Source organism: Neovison vison, chromosome 10 (genome assembly GCF_020171115.1).
Source record: "Neovison vison isolate M4711 chromosome 10, ASM_NN_V1, whole genome shotgun sequence".
In the NCBI taxonomy this organism is placed as follows: domain Eukaryota; kingdom Metazoa; phylum Chordata; class Mammalia; order Carnivora; family Mustelidae; genus Neogale; species Neogale vison.
The window spans coordinates 53871945-53894973 of NC_058100.1; the positions used below are offsets into that span (position 1 = coordinate 53871945).

Here is a 23029-nt window from a genome sequence, read left to right on the forward strand (position 1 = left end):
CAAATCCTACTCATAATAGGTTTCTATTATGAGATTCTTTGGAGGAATGAAAGCAATGAATCTTGCTTCAAAATCAGTTTCCCCCAGTCTTGTCTGAAAAGGGACACTTTTCCACCAACGTATTTCCCAACTCTTATTAGAAAAAGTAGTCCAGGGACGCCTGCGTGGCTCAGTTGGTTGGGCAGCTGCCTTTGGCTCAGGTCGTGATCCCAGCATCCTGGGATCGAGTCCCACATCGGGCTCCTTGCTAGGCAGGGAGCCTGCTTCTCACTCTGCCTCTGCCTGCCTCTCTATCTGCCTGTGCTCTCTCTCTCTCCCTCTCTGACAAATAAATAAAACCTTTTAAAAAAAGAAAAGGAAGTCCATTTCTACCCATCAGGGGAAGAGCTGAGTGCATTTTTAGAAACAGCCATGCACAAGTTTAAAGAGGCCAACTGCAAAAGGAGTCAAGCAACAAATAATGACCACAATAAAGAGAGGCGGCTCAAAGTGGCAGTGTCACAACTGGCCCTACCATTTATTGATTTGTAATCTTCAACATGATTCCCCCTCCATCATTCTGGGCTCCTGGGTGACTTAGTTAAGTGCCTGCCTTTGGCTCAGGTCATGATCCCGGGGTCCTGGGCTCGAGCCCCACATCAGGCTCCTTACTTAGCGTGGAGTCTGCTTCTCCCTCGGCCCCTCACACCCTGCTTGTGCATGCGCGCTCTCACAATCTTTGAAAACTGAAAAACATCTGTAGTTATGAAATTATGTAGATACCGAATGAACTTGATTACTTTTAAAAACAACAGAACTAAGTTTTTCCCAAATATTTTTATTTACCACATTCTTCACATATCTAATTATCTTGCCATTTTATGTATGTAGATTTTAAGACAGTGCATACTGAACAAAGTGACAGTACCAGTGATTAGACACACACAGCAGGGTGTTGGGGAGAGGGGGTGATTCCTGTATAGAAATTCTGGAAAACAGCAACAGGATTGAATCAGAAAAGACATCTTTAATTATAGGAAAACCTTTAAAACCTCCACAGATGTCCATGACCTCTGCTGTGCTCAGAACACGACGGATTTCAAAGCACAAGCTGGACAAGCGTAGACACAGGAAGGAAGCTGCCGCACGGGCCCAAAGGGCAGAGCCGTGGCTGGAGCTGCAGTGCTCTTCTCACACAAAATTGGCACATCTGCACACGGGAATCCAAACTGTATCCCTACGCGACTGCAAACACAAACCGCCTCAAGCCTCAGAAGCACGAGGGAGCACACCCGCCCCCTCACTGAAACAAACGGACCCCACAGCAAGGAGATTACCTGCTAGAGTCACATCAGCACTCCCTTGGCAGTGCTAGCAGAAATAGGAAGAAAACATTGGGGAAGAAAAAGGAATACAGAAGAGGCAGTCTTAGTTGTTTTTTTTAAAACTACATCACTTCTGAGATTAACCCTTTTTCCCAGATCCAAATTAACTATTAGAAAGTCTTTATGCTTTACAGAAAAACAAAGTGGGAACTTGATTGAAAGGATTTCGTAGATTACATAGGCTACAGCTTTCCAGTTTGTATCATTATTGATGTTCAAGAAGGGCATTAAATTTAGGGTGAGAAAGAGCAGACCAAGCAAGAAGGACTCCATTCTCCCCCTTTCGACCAGAGCTGAAATTGTGTTTTACCTCCTTTATAAACTGAGTTCCAAAATTCTATTACCTGATAGAAACTTTAGTGATGTTAGAAACTACTCAAATGCTTATATAAGCTTTACTAGTAATACTCATTTTATTCCTCAGAACCTTTATGTTCGTTTCTTCAATTTCTGAGCCATAACAAAGCCTTGAGATAAGATATGCAAACGTGTCCAAGACAGAGCTGTCTCTGTAGTATTTATGCACACACATATAAACTGTTCATAAAAACTACGTAAGTCACATAAAGTTTTGCACAAGGTTAGCAAGCAAGTCCATTACACATTAACAAAAGTGTGAACTATCTTCCATTAAGAATTTTGCCTTTCAAGACTAGCAGCTTTCTTTACACCGGCACAAGTTAAGGCCTCATTGGATTCCTTCCTCTTCATAAATTCTAAAATTTAACTATAAAGTATACACACTATTTCTAACACTTAAATACCTAGGTAAAAGCAGACGTGCTTTTCTTTTTAAAATACTAAGCAGGTAAATCTGAAAGTAATTTCGGAGGTGGAAACACGAGTGCCTTTAAGAGATCTTGTTAAGGGGCGCCTGGGTGGCTCAGTGGGTTAAGCCTCTGCCTTTGGCTCAGGTCATGATCTCAGGGTCCTGGGATCGAGCCCCGCATCGGGCTCTCTGCTCAGCGGGGAGCCTGCTTCCTCCTCTCTCTCTGCCTGCCTCTCTGCCTGCTTGTGATCTCTGTCAAATAAAATAAGTAAAATCGCTTTAAAAAAAAAAAAATCTTGTTAAATTCTTGTCAGTTCCATTACAGGAGTGCTTCTATCAGTCAAGGTGACAACGGGGATTCACATTGTCATGGAGTCTATTTAAAAGCACATACTCTCAGGAGTGTGCAGCATTTGAAACATTCACATTTTTGAAAAGATTCCAACGAGTTAACAAGGATTCAGGTTTAGAATTTATGGAAGGTAAGAAGATACTGAGGCTCACTTTTGGCCAGGGCTAGTGTTTTGCAACAACCCTATGAGGTAGTTACTGCCCCCATTTTACAGATGAGGGAAACTGTGGCTCTGATAAACAAGGCAACTGTGCCTACTGCCACACTGCTTAGTAAGTATGAGGCTATCTGAAACACCGGTGCATGCCTTTTTTGCTGCGCCATTGGTTTTGTGACTGGTATCTGGGGGTAGGAGAAAATGGGGTGTCCCAAACAACAGGACTCCAGCCCTGCATCCCAATCTCAACCAGAAGCAGCTCTACTCTATCTGTTTTGCATGCTGGGCTTAAGTGTAACATTTTTTTATAGTTTCATAACTAAAACACACTCCATCATGCCACCTGGTTACTACAATTGTTGTTAGTTTACCTTCATTATTTTTCCCTTACAAAATAATGAGCTTTGCTCAAAATTACTCATGACCACATTAAAAAAAACATCTTTTTGCATAAAAGACTAACAATTCATAAACTACATCTTTTTAGGTACATAGCCCACATGACAAACCTTTTTAGATACATAATGTTCTATTAGGCTTTCTATAAAGACTTCAGGATTCCATTCTTCAGGCCAAGTATAATTTTAAAATTCAATGAAAACCGCCTACACAAAATCAATGACTTGTGCAACAATCTGTGCTCCCAATTATAGACTATTTACACACTGTACCCTGTTAAGCTGCCAATGTCACCCACTTTTACCCTACAACTAAAAGGAAAAGGCATTTCCTCCACTCCTCATGCTTCCAAAATCAAAAAGTAGTTACTGAAAGGTTAAAAACAGCCTGAATTTTCTAATTAAATTCTATCATAAAGCAAGCAACTTCACTTATTAAGCAACTGTAGGAGGTTAATCCACCAAAAACAACTCCATTTTCCTTCACTATCCAGACTGAGAATGAAAGCATCTAACAGATTTCAAAATGAAGTTTGAGATATTGTTGTTGCCTTGGAGGAAACACCCACAATAATGGCTACTATCATTAACACTTCTTATAGGAAAGGAGTTTTAAAAGCTTTCCTTTTCAAAATAAGAAAGTATCATCCTATAAGCAGAAGAGGAAAAGTCAATAAATCTTCCTAAAACATAACAGAAGTTTTACTTAGGAGTGTAGATAGTGGTTTAAATAAAATGACTTTTGCTATAAGCAGCTAGCAGTCCATGGCTATCAAACTAGTTTGTCACAGAAAGTAGCTCTTCCTTTACGCATTTGTGAAAATTTCTTAGGGCAGTCTTAAGGTCTAAGGGTTCTAAAGAACCCTTAGTTTTAAGTATCCTTTGTTGTCACTTCAAGGTCTTGGGCGGGGGGGACTAGTAAAGGGAAGATGAAATCATGCTAAAAAAAAAAAAAAAAGCAAATCAACAACAACAACAACAAACCCACCAGCCTTAATCAATCCAATAAATGCAATATTCAGAATTGATAGAGAGCAACAAAAATCAAAGAGCAATGAGAGTCCAACATTTACAGCACTTAACAGAAATACAGATTTGAGGGTTTCATTCTCTCCCTTCAGGTGATGACTCACTCATGAACAAATCTTACACCAATCTGGTTTTCTTAACTCCCTCAATATATTTAAAATGTAGTCATAAATTCAAGTGACTGAGGGCACCTGGGTGGCTCAGTGGGTTAAGTCTCTGCCTTCAACTCAGGTCATGATCCCAGGGTCCTGGGATCGAGCCCCACATTAGGCTCTCTGCTCAGCAGGGAGCCTGCTTCCCTTTCTCTCTCTGCCTGCTTCTCTGTCTACTTGTAATTTCTGTCAAATAAATAGATAAAATCTTTTTAAAAAATTTCAAATGACTGATTCATTTTAACTTTAAAAAAAAAATACCAACAATTACAAGATGTAGTATAAAGCAGTCTCATTTGGAGGTTACAGCTCCCTACTGCTGGGAATGTGTGAAAACCTCCTGTCACAGTCAGGAGCCTATCTGTTAAAGCTGGGTTTGACGTTTGAAAATTGCCCAAACTCATCTGCATCAAAGGTACTGAAGAAAATGGGTAATGAGACTGGGTACTTGTGGTACAAATTAAGTTGTGACTAAGAAACTCCATTCTCCCTATGACACTCAAACTGACTTTAAAACAATTCTAAAAAGATGTCCCACAACTTTCTGGATAGAAGTAGGGCTATTAGAATACCAACACAGCCTCTCATGTTGGCTGCTCCAAATAAAAATCACCTTTTGGGTAATTCTTAAGTCTCAGTTGTTTGAGTGGGAAGATTCAACTCCATGGTCTATGATCCCATTCAATGCTTGGTCTTGACAAACATAATCACACCCCATACAGACAAACAAAATAATTCCTGCACACCACACTGTATTAGCAATGAGCATCTTATAACATGGAGACATCACATAATAGAGTACATTTTCTTGAAAATGATAACATATTAATTTGTTTCAGCTAAAGTATACATACTACCATTAAAAGTGTAATAATTGAGCCCTGCAGAAGCCAGCTTCTGGATCTTTAAAAATCACTTTAATATTAATGAAATTTGATTAATACTTATATGTTACAGACTTACTAGTCTGCCAACTATTTCAAGTCAGTATTTATTAAACAATAAGTATACCGAAGAGTACTTCTAAATAACTTCCCAAAAGTTATTACCTTAATAGCGTTTACAACCAAAAAAAAGTTATCTTCCACATTAAGTTCCACAATAAAATAATTTAAACATATGACTGACTCAGCAAGTCTTTTTTAAAAATTACTTTGGAAGATGTAAAAGGAAGTGTCTTTTCTTTGTCCTGTGCCACTTCTCTCTCCTTCCCTTCCTACTTTTTTCTGTTCCCTCAATATGTAAGATTTCAGATATAAACTCAAGAATTCAAGGTGAAAGGTGTAATTTTGCTTCACAGAAATCATGACCTACACTTCATAGAGAAAACAAGGTAAAAACTGAGTAGACCGAACTTTTTAAAAAAAAACAACAAAAACAAATAGGAGGCATAACAAGATTATCTTTGGAAACTAGAGATTTTCACTCTACTAGAAATAGCAAAATGTTCCATATTATTTTCTTTTCTTTCCCAGGTACATAGTTAATTAGCATACATTCCAACAGTGTGCCTGAAAAAAATTTCTAAGCCCAAAATATTTAAATTTTTTCTTTGTTAAGTGTTTTGGCTAAGTCAGTGGCCAAGGACACATGGGGGTTTAGTCATGATGTTTAGATAGGAGTCAAAAACAAAACCCAGCAAAAATTGGTCACTGTTGTCAGCTGTAAGTCTCCCTTCTCCCAAAAAGGTTTAAAAAAAAAAAAAAAAAAAAAAAAAGTCCTGCTTTAAGTGCACAAGATTCCAGTAAACTCGCACTATCTCAGCTGACCTAGGAACGGAGCAAGCCATCTGTAAAGCACGGAGTGATCCAAATACCACAGGTAACTTCAGTAACGACTGGAAACAGATGCTGGCCCCAAATCCGGCAGAATACCCATCTTCAGTATCAAGGAATGAAACGAAGTCCAAGCTTCTAAAACACGTAACGACAAGTCCAGGAACGTGGCCGGATATAATCCAGAAATGTGGGCTTCAATGGGGAAAGAAGAATGGAAGAGTAGTTTATTTGCACACATGTGTGCACAAGGTGTCAGGGTAGACAGGGGTGCGTTCATTTTATACACTGCGTACCTCTACAATGCCTCCCATCATTTCAGTAACCTTTAAGCTATAAGCAGCTTGCTAATTCAAAAGATGTTCATTATTTTTATCTGTAACACAGATTATAGTGCTTTAGAAGTTTTACAGAAACCTTTTGAAGTCCAGTAAATTCTACACAATTACGTGGACTTCCGACCAAATTCCAAACAAGCACTACCTCTCTTCTGGATCTTGCATTTTATTTTAGCACAGACCTATGGTTTGTGGCCTAACATCTAAACTGTGGTAGGGTAAGGATGATAAAATATATACACAAATTACTATAATACAAGGTTTAGAATAACTAAATTATCTAAATGAGAACACATGAAGCATTATGAAATTTCACCAACAGGAAAAGACTGGAGCAAGAATCTGAAAATGCTGGAAGATGCTGCATCCAAAGTGGATTTTGAGAAAATCAAATCTGACAGGTGGACTCGGTAGGCAGAGAGCACCATTACCAAAGACAGCCCAAAGCAGCTAGTTCAGATGCACAAAGGGGATAAAGAGGAAAGGAGGAGGCATTAGGGCAGCATAAGAAAAACAGCAGAAGAAGGATAAATAGCAGGAGAAGCTTTGGGAAAGAAACATTAATTTGTCTACAGGTGTCTTCAGTTACAGGTACCTGTGAGAAATAGTCAGAAATACCAAGAAGGTGCCCCCTAAATATTTGGGAGTTATCCGTATGCAACTAGAAGTGAAAGATTTAAAAATGAGACTCTTACATAATTACAAACCACCACAACAACAAAGGTCAAGGGAAATGGGATCTTAGACATAGGAGTATAGCTGGACATTTTCACAAAGAGTTTATTACTCTAGGAAGGAGAGGGAAGAAATATATTTATGTGTAGGTGGTGGCAGAGGGGGCATATACATGCCACTGAGAAGGCCCTGCAGAACACCTCCATTTTCAGGACACAGGAAGGAAATCAGAAGACCCTTTAAAACAAAACAAAACGAAACAAGAAACAGTGGAAAAAAAAAAAAAAAAGAGAAGGAGAGAACCAAGAACTAGGAACATTCAATGTAAAGAAAACCAAAGAGGAAGAAGAATCTCAAAGCCAGTACAGTAAGATCAGATAATAATCTAATCCTTTTACTCTTTATTTACCTCCCCTTAGCATTAATTCAGCATCATTTCCACTACTCTTCTTCTTAATACTGCCCACGAAGCCTCACATCAGGGGACAAAAACGTTACTTTTCCACTCCAGCCTAACCGAAGACTCACATTTTTGAGAGGACAGTGCTGACGTGCATACCACTCTTGGGAATAAAGGCACAAGATGACGCCATGGCCCGCGAAAAGGGAAGTCCACATCATAACATTCCAAATTGGCCTTTTTCGACTGTCATTGACAATGAAGTTGAAAGCCACTAAAGTTAGAATGATAAAAAATACAGTTATCACAACATCATCTATCGGGAAACAAGGGGCCTCAGACATGTGCTGTAATCATGTTGTTATCACAATAAGCATCAACTATGGGTATACAGGTTTTATTCTGGCTACTGGTACTGTAAGTAAAAATGACGCTTCAGGGCGCCTGGGTGGCTCAGTGGGTTAAAGCCTCTGCCTTTGGCTCAGGTCATGGTCCCAGGGTCCTGGGATCGAGCCCCATGTGGGGCTCTCTGCTCGGTGGGGAGCTTGCTTCCTCCTCTCTCTCTCTGCCTGCCTCTCTGCCTACTTGTGATCTCTGTCAAATAAATAAAATCTTTAAAAATAATTTAAAAATTTAAAAAACTGAAGCTTCAAGTGTTGAAATTTATTAATCAATGATTAACAGGAAATCAGAGAATATTCAGAGCAGGTGAAAATACATTTCATGGAATCATTCATATTTGAACTTGTCCTTCCCTCCACGCACCCAAACAAGGGTCCATGTTTTTCTGGGGTGAACCCTAACAGAGTGTGAAACTTATTTATAGTCTTCATGATCTCCCAAATCAGTGTTATCATTAGTCTTCAAGAGCCTTCAAAATCCGGGACGCCTGGGTGGCGCAGTTGGTTGGACGACTGCCTTCGGCTCAGGGCGTGATCCTGGAGTCCCGGGATCGAGTCCCGCATCAGGCTCCCAGCTCCATGGGGAGTCTGCTTTGCTCTCTGACCTTCTCCTCGCTCATGCTCTCTCTCACTGTCTCTCTCTCTCAAATAAATAAATAAAATCTTTAAAAAAAAAAAAAAAAAAAAGAGCCTTCAAAATCCAAATACACTTAAGTATATTTCTCTTCTTCAAAGGATTGAGTGCCGTGCACCAGACCATGGTTAATTACTCAAAGTCAATGCTGTGACTGTCTGATCAACACTGCCTTGAAATGCTGTTGCTATGTTATCTAGTTGTCCACCCTGCCTTAGACGTCATCGTCTACATTTCTTTCAGCGCGACCCTCAGTACTCTCAGGAGGCCAAGATACTTACTTCCAAAGAACATGAAGAGCACGAAAAGCACTGGATAGAAAAAGTTCAAGCAAATAGCCAGGGCATATTCATGCACTACAGCAGACACAGCAAAGACAGCTAACATGGCAGCCGACTTGAACCTCTTGGTGAAAAACTAGGGTAAAAAGAGAATATGAAAAAGCAATTTTTTAAAAAGTAATTAAGCCCAAAGTAGACACAGCCAACCCTTGAACAACACAGGTTTGAACTGCATGGGGCCACTTATTCAGCTAATACAGCACAGTACAACTGGAGAAGGTATGTGCTATATGCTAAGTGCTGTGAAGTGTGTAAACCTGGCAATTCACAGACCTGTACCCCTGGGGCTAATAATACATTATATGTTAATAAAAAATAAAAAAATACAGCACAGTACAGTAAATGTGTTTCTCCTTATCATATTCTTATCAACATTTTCTTTTCCCTAGCTTACTTTATTCTAAATATATAGTATATAATACACAGAACATACAAATGCATGTTAACCAACTGTTTTATCTTATCAGTAAGGTTTCCAGGCAATAGTAGGTGATTAGTAGGTAAGTTTTAGGGGACTCAAAAAATTACATAGAGATTTTCCCCCTGCATGGGAGGGTCAGCACGCCTGCCCCACTTGTTGTTCAAGAGTCAACTGTATATATGACTAATAATTATCACATGCTAAAGGCACCTATTTTATTATGTTTATATTTGACTTTTCCAATCTATTCCTTGGGTTAATCCAAATGCAGTAAATAGGGGCGCCTGGGTGGCTCAGTGGATTCAAGTCCCTGCTTTCGGCTCGGGTCATGATCCCAGGGGTCCTGGGATCGAGCCCCACATCGGGCTCTCTGCTCAGCGGGGAGCCTGTTCCCCCCCACCACCTTTGCCTGTGCTCTGCCTACTTGTGATCTCTGGCAAATAAATAAAATCTTTAAAAAAAAAAATGCAGTAAATAATTACCAAAAAAATCTACGCTTAAAATCCTTATTTTACTAAAATGAGGCACTGTCAAAACCATTCATGTTGGAAAAACTGGGCATATTTTTAAAAACCTACCTGTAACCTGTATTTGTAAATCATTACAATAGACAAAACATAGTTTTCATATATAAATGGACACATCAAACCTTTAGAGTAACATGGTATGGTGAAAAAGGCACACATCCTCTCCATCTGCACTACAGACCTTTAAGTGACACCACATTTATGAATGAAAGAACGCTGGACTACAGCACTGTCTGCACCATGTCATGCAATCACTTAGCCAAACAGTGACTTAATAACCAAAACCCGCAATCCAGAGATATCAGGGATCATCAATTATGACAGTCATCAGTCTACCTAACATTCCATTCTAAAGAATATCTCAAAGACACGTATAACCAATGGAGAGATAGAAATCCAAACTAAGTAGTTCCCTACTTTAGCAGAGAAACACACACACACACACACACACACACACACAAAGCTAGACAGAGATTATTTACTAGCAATGAGATTTGTAAGAAATGATCCATTACCGATGGCTCATTTCACCTTCTCTAGATGCCTCCATGCGTTCTTACTTCATAATTGTGTAAAATAAATCCAGAGCACAACTGTGGTATTAGATCTCATCACTGTTCATACTTGTCTCTAAGCAGTACTGTCCAAAGCGTCAGCTGTCTTAGACATAAATGGCCCACAGAGAAATGAAGACCACTTCTAGCTACAGAATAATACTTTCTGGAGGAGCGCCTAAGTGGCTCAGTGGGTTCAAGCCTCTGCCTTCGGCTCAGGTCATGATCCCAGGGTCCTGGGATCGAGCCCCACATCGGGCTCTCTGCTCAGCAGGGAGCCTGCTTCCTCCTCTCTCTCTCTCTGCCTGCCTCTCTGCCTACTTGTGATCTCTCTCTGTCAAATAAATAAATAAATTATCTTAAAAAAAAAAAAACCCTTTCTGGAAAAGGATCTTTATTTCTTTCACATCAAATGTATCTTGCCACTAACCCAGAGAAAGTCCTTGTAAGCATAGTAATACAACCAGTCATGAACCACAACGTTCCAGGTCCTGTAATAGTTAGCATATGATGTGGAGTTCCACCAATCCTGAGGAAAAAAAGCAAAGATTTAGAACTACACACACACACACACCCCAAAGCAAAACCCCCTGAATATTCCTAAAGAACATACACACAAAAAATAATATCCAGAATGTGTTATGACAATTTGTTAGTCTATACACTGATGTCAGAAAAATTTTGAAAGACATTCTGGTTATTAGTGCTCAATATATGAATTTTAGTTCCATATATGATGAAGTCCCTAACTTCACTTTGTCCCATTATCAAAAAAGTTATGACCAAAGATACAGAACATAGAGAATCATTAAATCTAAGGTTCACCTAAATAGTGATCAGTATATCCCCTTACGCTGCTAAAACATAGGGAAAGAATTCTAAGAACTGACCCGCTGGTACCATAAATGACAAAATTTACATTGTACAAGGAGTGAGACAATGGTTACCTGTAACATATCCCTCCTTATCTTAGTATCAGACCCATGGAATCAGACAGATGCTGCAACCCACACCCCCATTTCTCGGAGGAAGGAGTGCAAGGCTCTGGGTGTTACCAGAACCACCACAAACAAACAAAACCCTAGAGGGCTTTACGCAGCATTGCAGAACACTATGAACACCCCGGTTCATCTAGAGCTTAATTCCAACTGTGTGAGAATACTATTTAAGTATAATTAATGTCTTCAAAATAAAGGAGGGAAAAGTTATTTCTTTTATGAACTATTCAACAGTCTTAAATAATTTGCTAAGATCACTCCTACAGCACCAGACAGTCAATTTCAAAAGAATGATCTGCAAAATCTCATGATGCCCTCTGAACACACGCCTTCCCACCAATACAGGATCCAACAGAAACCATATGCTTTTTTAAGAGAATAGATATTAGGGGCGCCTCAGTGGCTCAGTGGGTTAAAGCCTCTGCCTTCGGCTCAGGTCATGATCCCAGGGTCCTGGGATCGAGCCCCACGTCCCGCTCTCTGCTCAGCAGGGAGCCTGATTCCCTTCCTCTCTCTGCCTCTCTGCCTACTTGTGATCTCTGTCTGTCAAATAAATAAAATCTTTAAAAAAAAAAAAGAGAGAGAACAGATATTAGAGGTAGAAGATAAGGCTGTGAGTCTGTGCTAAGTATATCAACATCAGAATCTCAGAATTAATATTGGTAAAACTTATGGAAAAAGAACTTCACAATGTTTATGCTAAAAAGCTAGTAGCCAACGATGTTCAAATACTCAACAATGAGAATGTTAAGTGCACAAATAAAGTGTGAAAAGAAAGGAGTCCAAGTATTTACCTTATAAAACATCCTGTCACCAAAGCGTAACATCTCAGCAAAGGCATTTAGCCAACAGTGTAAAAAGGCAAAAAATGTGAGGAACAGTACCAGCACACCTAAAAATAAGATTAACGATATTAAGAGTCTTTTCCAAATAGCTCACACAAAGCAGTTAATTTTATGTCATGATGTTCCTAAGAGCTAGAATTATTCTGTAAAATAAAAGTTACTGTTCTAGCTTACCAATTCAAGAAATGACACCATGTTCTTTTGAAAGTTTTTTCATTTTAGAAAGTATTAAATTCCTGCCAAGTGGGTTTATAGATCACAAATGACCCAGCCTGTTTTTAATAGAAATACCTGGATGTATGGCTTAATGTGGTACCCAAAGTCCTTTAACATATGGCACTCACGCATTCCTCTAAACGAGGTGCTGAAAACTGTGGGAGATTTTGCCCCCTGGAGAACATTTGACAATTCTGCAGACACTTTTCGTTGTCACAACTCAAGGGGTAAGGGTCGTACTACTGGTATCTAGTTTTTAGAGGAAGGATATTGCTAAATATCCTATAATGCACAAGACAGCCTCCAAATGTCCAGTGACAAGGTATCTCTGACTCTATTCCCAGTGTTGTAAACATCGTCTGTACCTGGAATTCTGCCGTTCTGAAATACTCCATGCCTTTGCTTTCATCCACTACCTAGAAGCACGTTTCCACTACTTCTCTGCCCAACACCTATTTCTCAATACCCAATATTAAATGTCATGTCCAATATGATACAAAGTTCATCAGCACTTTGCTTATCTTACTTACTACACTACATTCCAAAAGAGCCATATTTATGCCCATCCCTTTCATTCACCTGTTTACTCAAAAATATCAAAAGATATTTATGGATCATCTCTTATGCACTAGACAATATGGGAAAGACTGGCTCACTGTTAAAACACAATCCCTGATCTCAAGGAATTTGTACCCTAGTGAAGAAGATATGTATTTAATACAAATTCTGTTAAAGGGACAGATAAAATAGTTTATTGGAGTCAATTTGGGGGGGGGGCAATCAGGGAGGGTTACCTAGGAGTCTGGGATGGAGGTTAAGGAAGAAAGAAGGTAATAGAAAATATGACAAACATCTGACAGGTAGAGAAAAGAGAGTAAGTCAAGGAAACTGTAAATGCAATTAAACTGCAAGCTTTCAGAGTAAAGAGCATGTTACGTCCTCTTCACTGCTAGGTCCTCAACCCCTGGCACGTGATAGGTACTCATGTATCTCTAGAAAAAAAATATGAATCAAAGTCAGGAGACTGAGCAATGGCCAGAAAGAAAAGAGAAATGAGAATGAGTAGCAAGAAAGAAATTTCACACCGTGGATCCAAACAATGCTTCATGGAGATGAAACGAAGTAAGGGCTAAACCATCTACCAGATTTAGAATCAGGAGAGACTTCAGTAAAGGCCATCAGCATCCTGGTTGGATTAGTAGCAAAATTACAATGGACTGAAGACTGAACAGGAAGATAGGCATAAATATGGACTACCCACAGCCACAGAAAGCAAAACTTGAATGAAAGTCAGAAGACAAAGAGAAAGACTGGGCTGAACCTGGAAGTATACTCACTTATGAAAACAAGACGGAAAGAAGTCGAGATGAGGACAGATGTAGAGATGACTTCAGAGCAAAAAGCAGGAAAATCAAAGGTGTGCCTGTGCAACAGCTTTTTTTCCTCACAACTTCATGAATGGCCACATTAACCAGTACCCATGTTACCTGGCAAGATGGAGTTAAATACACACAGGACCAGAACACGAGCGCTGAAGGGCTCTTGTTTGATATTCCGAAACAAGGGTGCGCAAAGCCTTTCAAAGATGTAGTACACATAAAAAAAGCAACCAAAAACCTGGAATATAACAGAGATATAGTTACAATACTGATGGATTGATATAAGGAAAGACAGTGATTGTTTTTCCTTCAAAGGAAGATAGATATGTGACCCTTAGACTAACGTTCATTATGTATGTTCTTAAGTATGTAAGACTGCCAGACTGCAATCCTTCAGAGATGTTACACAGCTAGTTTCTGTCATAACCTTCTCCCAACCCTTTACCACATAGGTGCTCGATTGAGATTAAGAGTTTAAAATGGGCGGGGCATCTGGGTGGCTCCATGGGTTAAAGCCTCTGCCTTCGGCTTGGGTCATGATCCTGGGGTCCTGGGATTGAGCCCCCATGTCAAGCTCTCTGCTCAGCGGAGAGGCTGCTTCCTCCTCTTTCTCTCTCTGCCTGACTCTCTGCCTACTTGGGATCTCTATCTGTCAAATAAATAAATAAATAATCTTTAAAAAAAAAAAAAGTTTAAAATGGATCTCCTGGGACTTATGATTCTGATGGAGAAGGGCAGGGGTGGCAATGGGGAAGCTATCACAACATACCCACAATATATCCCAAAATAAAAAACCGTAAGGAGGGGCGCCTGGGTGGCTCAGTGGGTTAGGCCTCTGCCTTCGGCTCAGGTCATGGTCTCAGGGTCCTAGGATCGAGCCCCACATCGAGCTCTCTGCTCAGCAGGGAGCCTGCTTCCCTCTCTCTCTCTGCCTGCCTCTCTGCCTACTTGTGATCTCTGTGTCAAATAAATAAATACAATCGTTAAAAAAAAAAAAAGGTAAAGAGTGGGGGGAAATTATTGTAGATGCTTACTAAAGTAACCAAACGGAAAGCATTTAAACTCTTTAACTGAAGGAAATTGCTTTTGACGTTGGCAAGACAAACACCATCTATTGGACTGGTAAAGAGTTTAAAAGACTTTAGAAAGAGGTCTCAAGTTCCCAGTAGACATGAATTTACCAACACTCTAAATAATTATTATAAATTTGAATCTCCATGTCCCACTAATCTACAAAACTTAGTGATTAAAGAAAAAACTCACCTGTAAAAACTGCATAGCAACATAACCCCATCTTACAGTGGGAGTCCTAAAAAGAAAGAAACAAAATACATCTTCTAAATAAAGTAAGTTGTACTTTAATAAGATCCTCGTACTGTTTTCCCCACAGAGAACACGTCCTTTTTCCCACGTGGAATGCCTGTGTAATTCTGTCAAGAATTACCATAATCAAACTGGATTGCTGGAATCACCATCTGGGGCTTTCCCAAGCCAGCAATAAAGTTAAAACTCATTTTACGTTCGTTGTAACCCTACATGAACTGGCCCCTGCCTACCTATCCCACCTCATTCATGCTACAGTTCTGCTGCTCAACACATTTCTGGCTCACAGAACAGATACCTGGGATAGTTGTCCCGGTAGATGAGGGTAGGTGCAAACAGGAAATACAGGTACTGGTTGACTGTGGGTATTGGAATCGTCTCTGGAAAAGGAAAACTCTGGTTAGATCAGACACTCTTCAGTTTTTCCCTGCAAAACTAAAAGGGAGAAATAAGCAAGCATATAATAGGGAGGAGTAAAAAAAAGACTTCTCTTAGCTCATAACATTTCTTATCTCCCAGAGTGACTTCTTACCCTTATATTGATTCAGTATTACCAATTCCTCCAAACTAAGCTATTTCTGTGACTCAGAAATACCTTCTAGAGTTTGAAGCAGCAATTCAAAGAGTTAAGCACACATGGTGGTAATGAGTCTATTAACACTCTATGAAAGTAAGGTGAAGTTTAACACTGGTGATCAGTGTTTTTAAATGGTAGGTACAAAAAGGCAAAACAGGGAACAATGAAGAAAATAGTGAGATAGTCTTCCAAATCAATATGGATCCTACATCTTTAAAATCCAACATAACATCCACAGAATGTAAAACGCCATCCCACTAAATACAAAGTCTGAAATACTCCATTGAATAATCCTTGACCTTACGAAATTACATACCTGATTTCTCCTTAGCTGAATTTAGTACCCGAGGCACATTCTCTCTGACAAATGAATGGGCTTTCATTACGAAACGAATCTACAGAAGGAGGGGAGAGGGAAAAAGATGAACTTTTCTGCTACTGTCTTGTCTCCTATAAGCGACCCCAGAACAGCACTAAATCATATGAAGAACTTCCTAATTTTGCATACACCAACTCGAATTCATGTTTATGGAATAAAGCAAATGAAAAACAAAGTGTAAAGACGGACAAGTTATTACTCAATTATTTTACATCTAACAGCATTATCTATTATAGTTATATTACAATAAGAAATTAAAAGCCTGTTCAAAGACAGTCTCCTGAAACAGTCCTTCAGAGCATAACAGACAGCCAATTTAAGTCCAAAAATTCTGAAGGGTGTATAAACAGAATAAATCCTTTATTCAGACAGGAACCGTTTATATGACAGAACAATGAATCTGATTGAACCTCAAAGGCAGAGTTTGCTTTTTTTTTAATTTTTTTTAAAGGCAGAGTTTTTAATTACAATAATAACAACTTTATCATTTAAATGATGTCTACAAAATAAATAAAAATAAGTAAGTGACTTCTACAAAGTGTTGAAGAATAAAATCTGAATTCGTCCTAAACAGCTCAATATAATTTCATTACCAAGAATCAAAGAACACTGAAGCTAGTATTAATTTTAAGACATGAGATGATCTAGTTTAAAACTTTAATTTTATAAATACTAGCATGAAGAACTAACAGGAAAACTGACCCAACTAATACAATTGAAAGTAAAAGAATACCAGTATTATTATTTTGACAAAACATAGCATTGCATCGGGCAATCCTCAAAACCTTACCTGTTCAAGTATAACAATGCACCGGGAAGCTGGTGGTAGCGTATATGCTAATACAACATACGTTGGTCCCAAACCTAGAACGCCAATCTGGAAGACCATGAAAAGGAAGCAATGGAAGAGAGAATGGACCAGTGGGTGAGTACTCCTGCTATAACCTCTGGCCCAACGTTGAAAGAGGAAATAGGGAACGCCAAGTGTACTCAAGAACATAGTACACCATGTCCACATAGCAACAGGAAGTTTGCCAAAAGCATAAGACAGGAGACTGAACTCGAGCACCAGCCTGGAGAGAAAAAGCACAGAGAAAGAGCACAAAAGTAAATTTTCAATATGCACTGACTGACTCACAGAACGCAAAACTTTTACACCTAGAACTCTCAAACTTAAAAATACAACAACATTAATCCATTGTGATCAAGAGGGTAAAGTTGTACGAGAAGAAAAGGTGCTTCTCCGCCTCTGCTTCACAATAAAACCCAACAATAAATATTCTAAAAGTCCTAAAGTAATATAGTATTTGAACATAAGATACCCAAGATGACCTAAAATAATAAAACTTTAAGCCGTGATTAGAGTCTATCATTAATAAATTTTAAACTCGGGCGCCGGGGTGGCTCAGTGGGTTAAAGCCTCTGCCTTCAGCTCAGGTTATGATCCCAGCATCCTGGGATCCAGCCCCGCATCAGGCTCTCTGCTCAGCGGGGAACCTGCTTCCCTTCCTCTCTCTCTGCCTGCCTCTCTGCCTACCTGTGATCTCTGTCTGTCAAATAAATAAATAAAATCTTTTTAAAAAATAAATAAATAAATAAATAAATAAATAAATTTTTAAACTCTAAGATAATCTAATACATAAAAGTATTCAAACAGCAATCACCTATGTTCAAAAGATGATTTTTCAGGGGGCGCCTGGGTGGCTCAGTGGGTTAAAGCCTCTGCCTTCGGCTCAGGTCATGATCCCAGCATCCTGGGATCCAGCCCCGCATCAGGCTCTCTGCTCAGCCAGGAGCCTGCTTCCCTTCCCCTCTCTCTGCCTGCCTGTCTACTTGTGCTCTCTCTCTCTGTCAAATAAATAAGTAAAATCTTTAAAAAAAAAAAGATGATTTTTCAGAAATAAGAATTCAAACATCTATTAATACACTATTATACAATTATCTCAAAATATAATTTTCTAATAATGTACATCATTTGGTGGATGATGACCACACTATCATTTTTAAAGTTTTATTTCACTTTTATATTAAAAAGAAAAGTTTTTCAGGGCACCTAAGTGGCTCAATCAGTTGGGTGTCTGACTGTTTCAGAACAGGTCATGATCTCCAAGTCCTGGGATGGAGCCCTGAGTCAGGCTCCACCTACAATCTGGAGTCTGCTTCAGACTCCTCCCCACTGCCCTCTCTCTCCCCCACCCCCACCTTCTGCCCCCACCCCCACTCATGCACAAAAGCTTATGCACGCGCTCCCTAAAAAAAAATCTTTACAAGAAAAGGTTTTCAAACATTAAATTCTAATAAGCTACTTATTTTTTGTAATAACCTGAAACGCATACCACAGTGAGAAAATTTTTAAATCCTATATACAAAATTCTCCCATCTGGAAAATTACCTAGAAACTACCAATTATGGACTCCTAAAATAGACCATTTTAAAAATAAAGGTAAAAAATTAAATAAATAAAAGTAATAAAACTTCTAATACTCCTTTTAGTTGTCCTTTTGGGAGAAAAGAATCTCGCCCTCCAATCAGCTTCTTTGCGATTTTCTGAAGCAAATTCACCCGAAACACTAAAATTTACCAAAATTTAAATACCATGAAAACTCCCAACACCCCATGCATCAACTAGCCAAACGTCTTTTTTCTTACCTTCCTTCATCAATGTAATCTACAACAAGTGTGCTGAGGATAAACAGAATGAGGAGGGCAATAAACATGTGATAGATTGTTCTGATGTGGTCCACCTCAAACAGCTCACTGTAAATACAGTTCGAACAAACGAAATTATATTTCATTTTAAAGCACCATACATTAACGTCTTTAAGGCAGTTCAGCAAATTCTTAACCCACCCTCAAATAGTAATCATGACTAAACATCTCCGAAAGGAATCACAGAATATGAAACATGAAGCACAGACCATAAATGCCACGGCCAAGGTAAAAACTGAATGTAAAAGCTTAGGGTAAGGCTCTTTCCAATAAAATGATACTACCCCGAGAGAACATTATGGATATCAAACACTTAAAGCAAATGGGAGCATTTTTGAAAACCTGCCGAAAGTGAAAGCTTCTCAGGTAGGCAAACAGGAAACACAAAAGCTATTCCAAATGTTAACAAGTGTTTGTCTTTAATCCTATTACATTCCACTCCCTATACCTAACTACTATTAAGTGCTATTCTATAATCCAACTACTACCCTACATGTCTATAAACTTAACCATTTACAAATATTGTTATTTTCTATCCTCACCTATCTTTTTATTTAATTAAAACAGGGCTATTTCCAAAATAGAGCAATGACTTTCCAGATGACATTTTCTTCGAGAGATAATTTCTTGTATTTCACTAAAACAAATTTTTTAGCCTTGTTTTTGCCAAGATGTGTGCTCATATCTACATTAACTTTTCAAAAATATTTTAGATTACCCTGGATTAAGGATCTTCAAATTCCAGTAAAAATCAACCTGAGCCATAAAATGTGTGTTTTACTTCCCTGGTTAAAAAAATGTTTTGAGGGGGTACCCAGATGGCTCAGTTGATTACGCATCCATCCAACTCTGGGTTTCAGCTCAGGTCATGATTTAGCCTTTTTAAAAAAGTTTTTGTTTAATTTAAATTCAATTAGCCAATATATAGTAAGTACATCATTCGTTTTTGATGTAGTGTTCAATGATTCATTAGTTGTATGTAACACCCAGTGTTCCATCATGCGCCCTCCTTCAAGTTCATCACCCAGTTACCCCAGCCCCCACCCACTTCCCTTTCCATACCGTCAGTTTGTTTCCTGGAGTCAAGATTCTGTCATGGTTTTTTCTCCCTCTCTGACTTCTTCCCATTCAGTTTTCCCTCCCTTCTGTCCTCTGCACTATTTCTTATATCCCACATATGACTGAAACCCTAAGATAATTGACTTATTTCAATCAGCAAAATCTCCTCCAGTTACATCCATGCTGATGCAAAAGTTAGGTATTCATCCTTTCTGATGCCTGAGTAATACTCCATTGTATATATGAACCACATCATTACCCAGTCATCTGCTGGAGGACATCTCGGCTGCTTCCACAGTGTGGCTATTGTGGACATTGCTGCTATGAACACTGGGGTGCATGTGCCCCTTCTTTTCACTACATCTGTATCTTTGGGGCAAATATCCAAGAGTGCAATTCCTGGGTTGTAGGGTAGCTTTGTTTTTTAACTTTCTGAGGAACCCCCATATTGTTTTCCAGAGTGGCTGCACCAGCTTCATTCCCACCAACAGTGTTAAGAGGGTTCCCCTTTCTCCATATCCTCACCAACATCTGTTATTCCCTGTCTTGTTCATTTTAGCCATTCTAACTAGTGTGAGGTGGTATTGTTCTTTTTAGCCTTTCTTTCAGGCACTGGCAGGGCTTTGTGCTTAGCAGGGACTCTGCTTCCCTGCTCCGTCTACCCCTCTCCAACTGGTGCATGTGCACGCACTCTTTCTCTCCAAAATAAATAAAATCTCTTTTAAAAAGCTTTGTAGGGGCGCCTGGATGGTTCAGTTGGTTAAGCCGCTGCCTTTGGCTCAGGTCCCGGGTCATGGGATCAAGTCCCTCATTGGGCTCTCTGCTCAGTGGGGAGCCTACTTCTCCACAACCCCCTCACCCCGCCTGTCTACTTGTGATCTGTCAAATAAATAAAATCTTTGAAAAAACAACAACAACAAGAAACTTTGTAATTAAAGTATACTTTAGGGGCTCCCGGGTAGCTCAACTGGTTGAGCAACTGCCTTCAGCTCAGGTCATGATCCTGGAGTCCTGGGATCAAGTCCCATATCAGGCTCCCTGCCCAGCAGGGGGTCTGCTTCTCCCTCTGACCTTCCTCCTCTCATGCTTGCATGCCCTCATTCTCTTTCTTAAATAAATAAATCAAATCTTCAAAAAATAAAAAAATAAAAGGCTTTGTAATTGAAGTATACTGTAGGGGCATCCAGGTGGCTCAGTCGGTTGAGCATCTGCCTTTAGCTCTGGTCATGGTTAGAGGGTCCTCGGACTAAGGCCCAACCATGGGTTCCCTGTCCAGCAGGGAGCCTGCTTCTCCCTGTACTCCATGCTCCTGCTGTCTGGCTATCTGTCTCTCTCTCCAGTAAGTAAATAAGTAACTTTTTTTTTTTTTAAGTGCTCTTTTTTTCATATAGTACAATTCTATCATTACAATCTTATAATGTTCAAAATAATTTATCTTCCCCTAGATATATGGCCTTCTCATCAAATAGATCAAGGTGGCGTACAGAAAGTAAACTGTGGTTAAGTGTAAGATGTTGTTTTTAAAAAAGCACATTAAGGGATGCCTGGGTGGCTTAAGCCACTGCCTTCGGCTCAGGTCATGATCCCAGCATCCTGGGATCGAGTCTGCTGGGATCGAGTCCCACATCAGGCTCCTTGCTCAGCAGAGTCTGCTTCTCTCTGCGCTTCTGCCTGCCACTCTGCCTGCTTGTGCGCTCGCACTTCTCTGTCTCTCTCTCTCTCACTGACAAATAAATAAGCACATTAAGACACTCCAGGTAATTTTCACCAGCCCAACCATTTCAGATGACCTATCCTAACACAGGTGAAACTGCAGCAGTATTCTGAGGAACAACTGAGTAAATAAATAAATGATCTACTCAGAGGAACAGTACAAAAGAAATATTCATTGTCTACCCAAAGCACATCTTTTTCCGTTCACACATGAGGTCCCATAAGTAATTTATACTGCCTAATTTTCTCTATAAAATTCACACAATCAGGGTTTTAAAGTAAGTCTGAGAAAACTATCAGGTTTCTAAGCTGGCTAGCCAAATAAGAGATAAAAAATACATAATATACCAAGAAACACCACCACCAAAACATTCATGAGGAGTATACCTAATTAGAAAACGCTTGTTCTAGCTTTGCGGGTAACCAATTTTCTGTATATACAACTTCAAGAAATTTGTCAGAGGACAGATAACTATGTTCACCTCTAACCCCACCTTTAAAACTACATATAGAACCAGAAAATCACAAAAGAGGAGCAAGACAGCAAATGTACAATAAGTACCAAAACTGATGATCTCCATGAATTCAGAACAAACTCACTAAACAAGCATAGATTAAGCAGTGATTTTAATAATCAGAGTAGTTTTTAATTCAAACTTATAATTAATAAAAGCAACTAAAAATACTTACTCTAAGAGAGATTGCCTTAGAATAAAAATCTTTCCATGTTCTGGAGGTGCTCTGAAATCTCTAGGAAGAGCAAAAAAATTAAAATAAAATATAAATACTTCAAGTATTTTAAGACATTTAAACCTATGCATAAGAGAAAGAATATTACCAACTACAGCATGTAATAAAGCACCTTCTCACTGTCCCAGTATCAAGGGTTTTATGCATGTCATTTACTCCTGAAATATGCAATGAGGTAGATACATGCAGATCTGGTGAGAAGAAGAGATGTTAAGCACACCCCACGAGAGCGGCACTCAGAAGCCACCACAGCCCGGCCCCTGTGGAAACACATTCCTGGCGTCAAACACTGGCAACCCCTCTTCCTTCTCCTAAACATCCCTAAGGTCGGAGATAGGCCTCTAGCCATACTCCAGTTCACAGGCTGTTACTGGTCTGCCCTCTGAAACTGTACGAAAATTTATGAGACCTTCACCCTCCCTAATGTCAAAGGACTCCCAACAATCCCTAACACCCTCCTGATCTTATAGGTTGCCTCCAGTTACTAAAATCTCACACAGTGAGTATCTAGCATTATTACCTTTTTTAGGGCTTTCTGCACAACCACCCAACTATTAGTGGTCAAACTGTAATCCAGAACATGACTGTCAGAGACCACTGGGGCATAAAACTGGAGACAGCATAGAATGACAATTAGCACATATTGGCCTTTGATAGATTTCCTTCTGCTGCTCTGGATGCCCAACCAATCAGAAAACATACATACACCAACTGCATTGAACTTTACTGCAAGTATTGGATCGAGTACAAACAGAGAGGCACTTTACTGATGTGACAAAGGGCATGGACTCCTG

At 39.4% G+C, this 23029-nt stretch overlaps 1 protein-coding gene across 3 annotated transcripts in view; it reads right to left on the reverse strand.

The window, feature by feature from the left end:
- Positions 1 to 4953: 4953 nt before the first annotated feature.
- The window catches only part of SOAT1 (sterol O-acyltransferase 1), a 72072-nt gene continuing 53996 nt past the window's right edge, over positions 4954 to 23029 (reverse strand). For 2 of the 3 annotated variants that reach the window (XM_044267316.1, XM_044267318.1), the window contains 12 exons: positions 22176 to 22235; positions 18654 to 18761; positions 16795 to 17077; positions 15942 to 16020; positions 15347 to 15428; positions 14989 to 15034; positions 13834 to 13963; positions 12080 to 12177; positions 10718 to 10816; positions 8726 to 8861; positions 7538 to 7683; positions 4954 to 6191 (listed from right to left, as the gene is read on the reverse strand). In XM_044267316.1, coding sequence (XP_044123251.1) covers positions 6135 to 6191; positions 7538 to 7683; positions 8726 to 8861; positions 10718 to 10816; positions 12080 to 12177; positions 13834 to 13963; positions 14989 to 15034; positions 15347 to 15428; positions 15942 to 16020; positions 16795 to 17077; positions 18654 to 18761; positions 22176 to 22235 — 1324 coding nt within the window. In that variant the 3' untranslated portion in view covers positions 4954 to 6134. The remainder of the gene's footprint in view (positions 6192 to 7537; positions 7684 to 8725; positions 8862 to 10717; positions 10817 to 12079; positions 12178 to 13833; positions 13964 to 14988; positions 15035 to 15346; positions 15429 to 15941; positions 16021 to 16794; positions 17078 to 18653; positions 18762 to 22175; positions 22236 to 23029) is intronic. The other variant, XM_044267317.1, reaches the window with a different exon arrangement.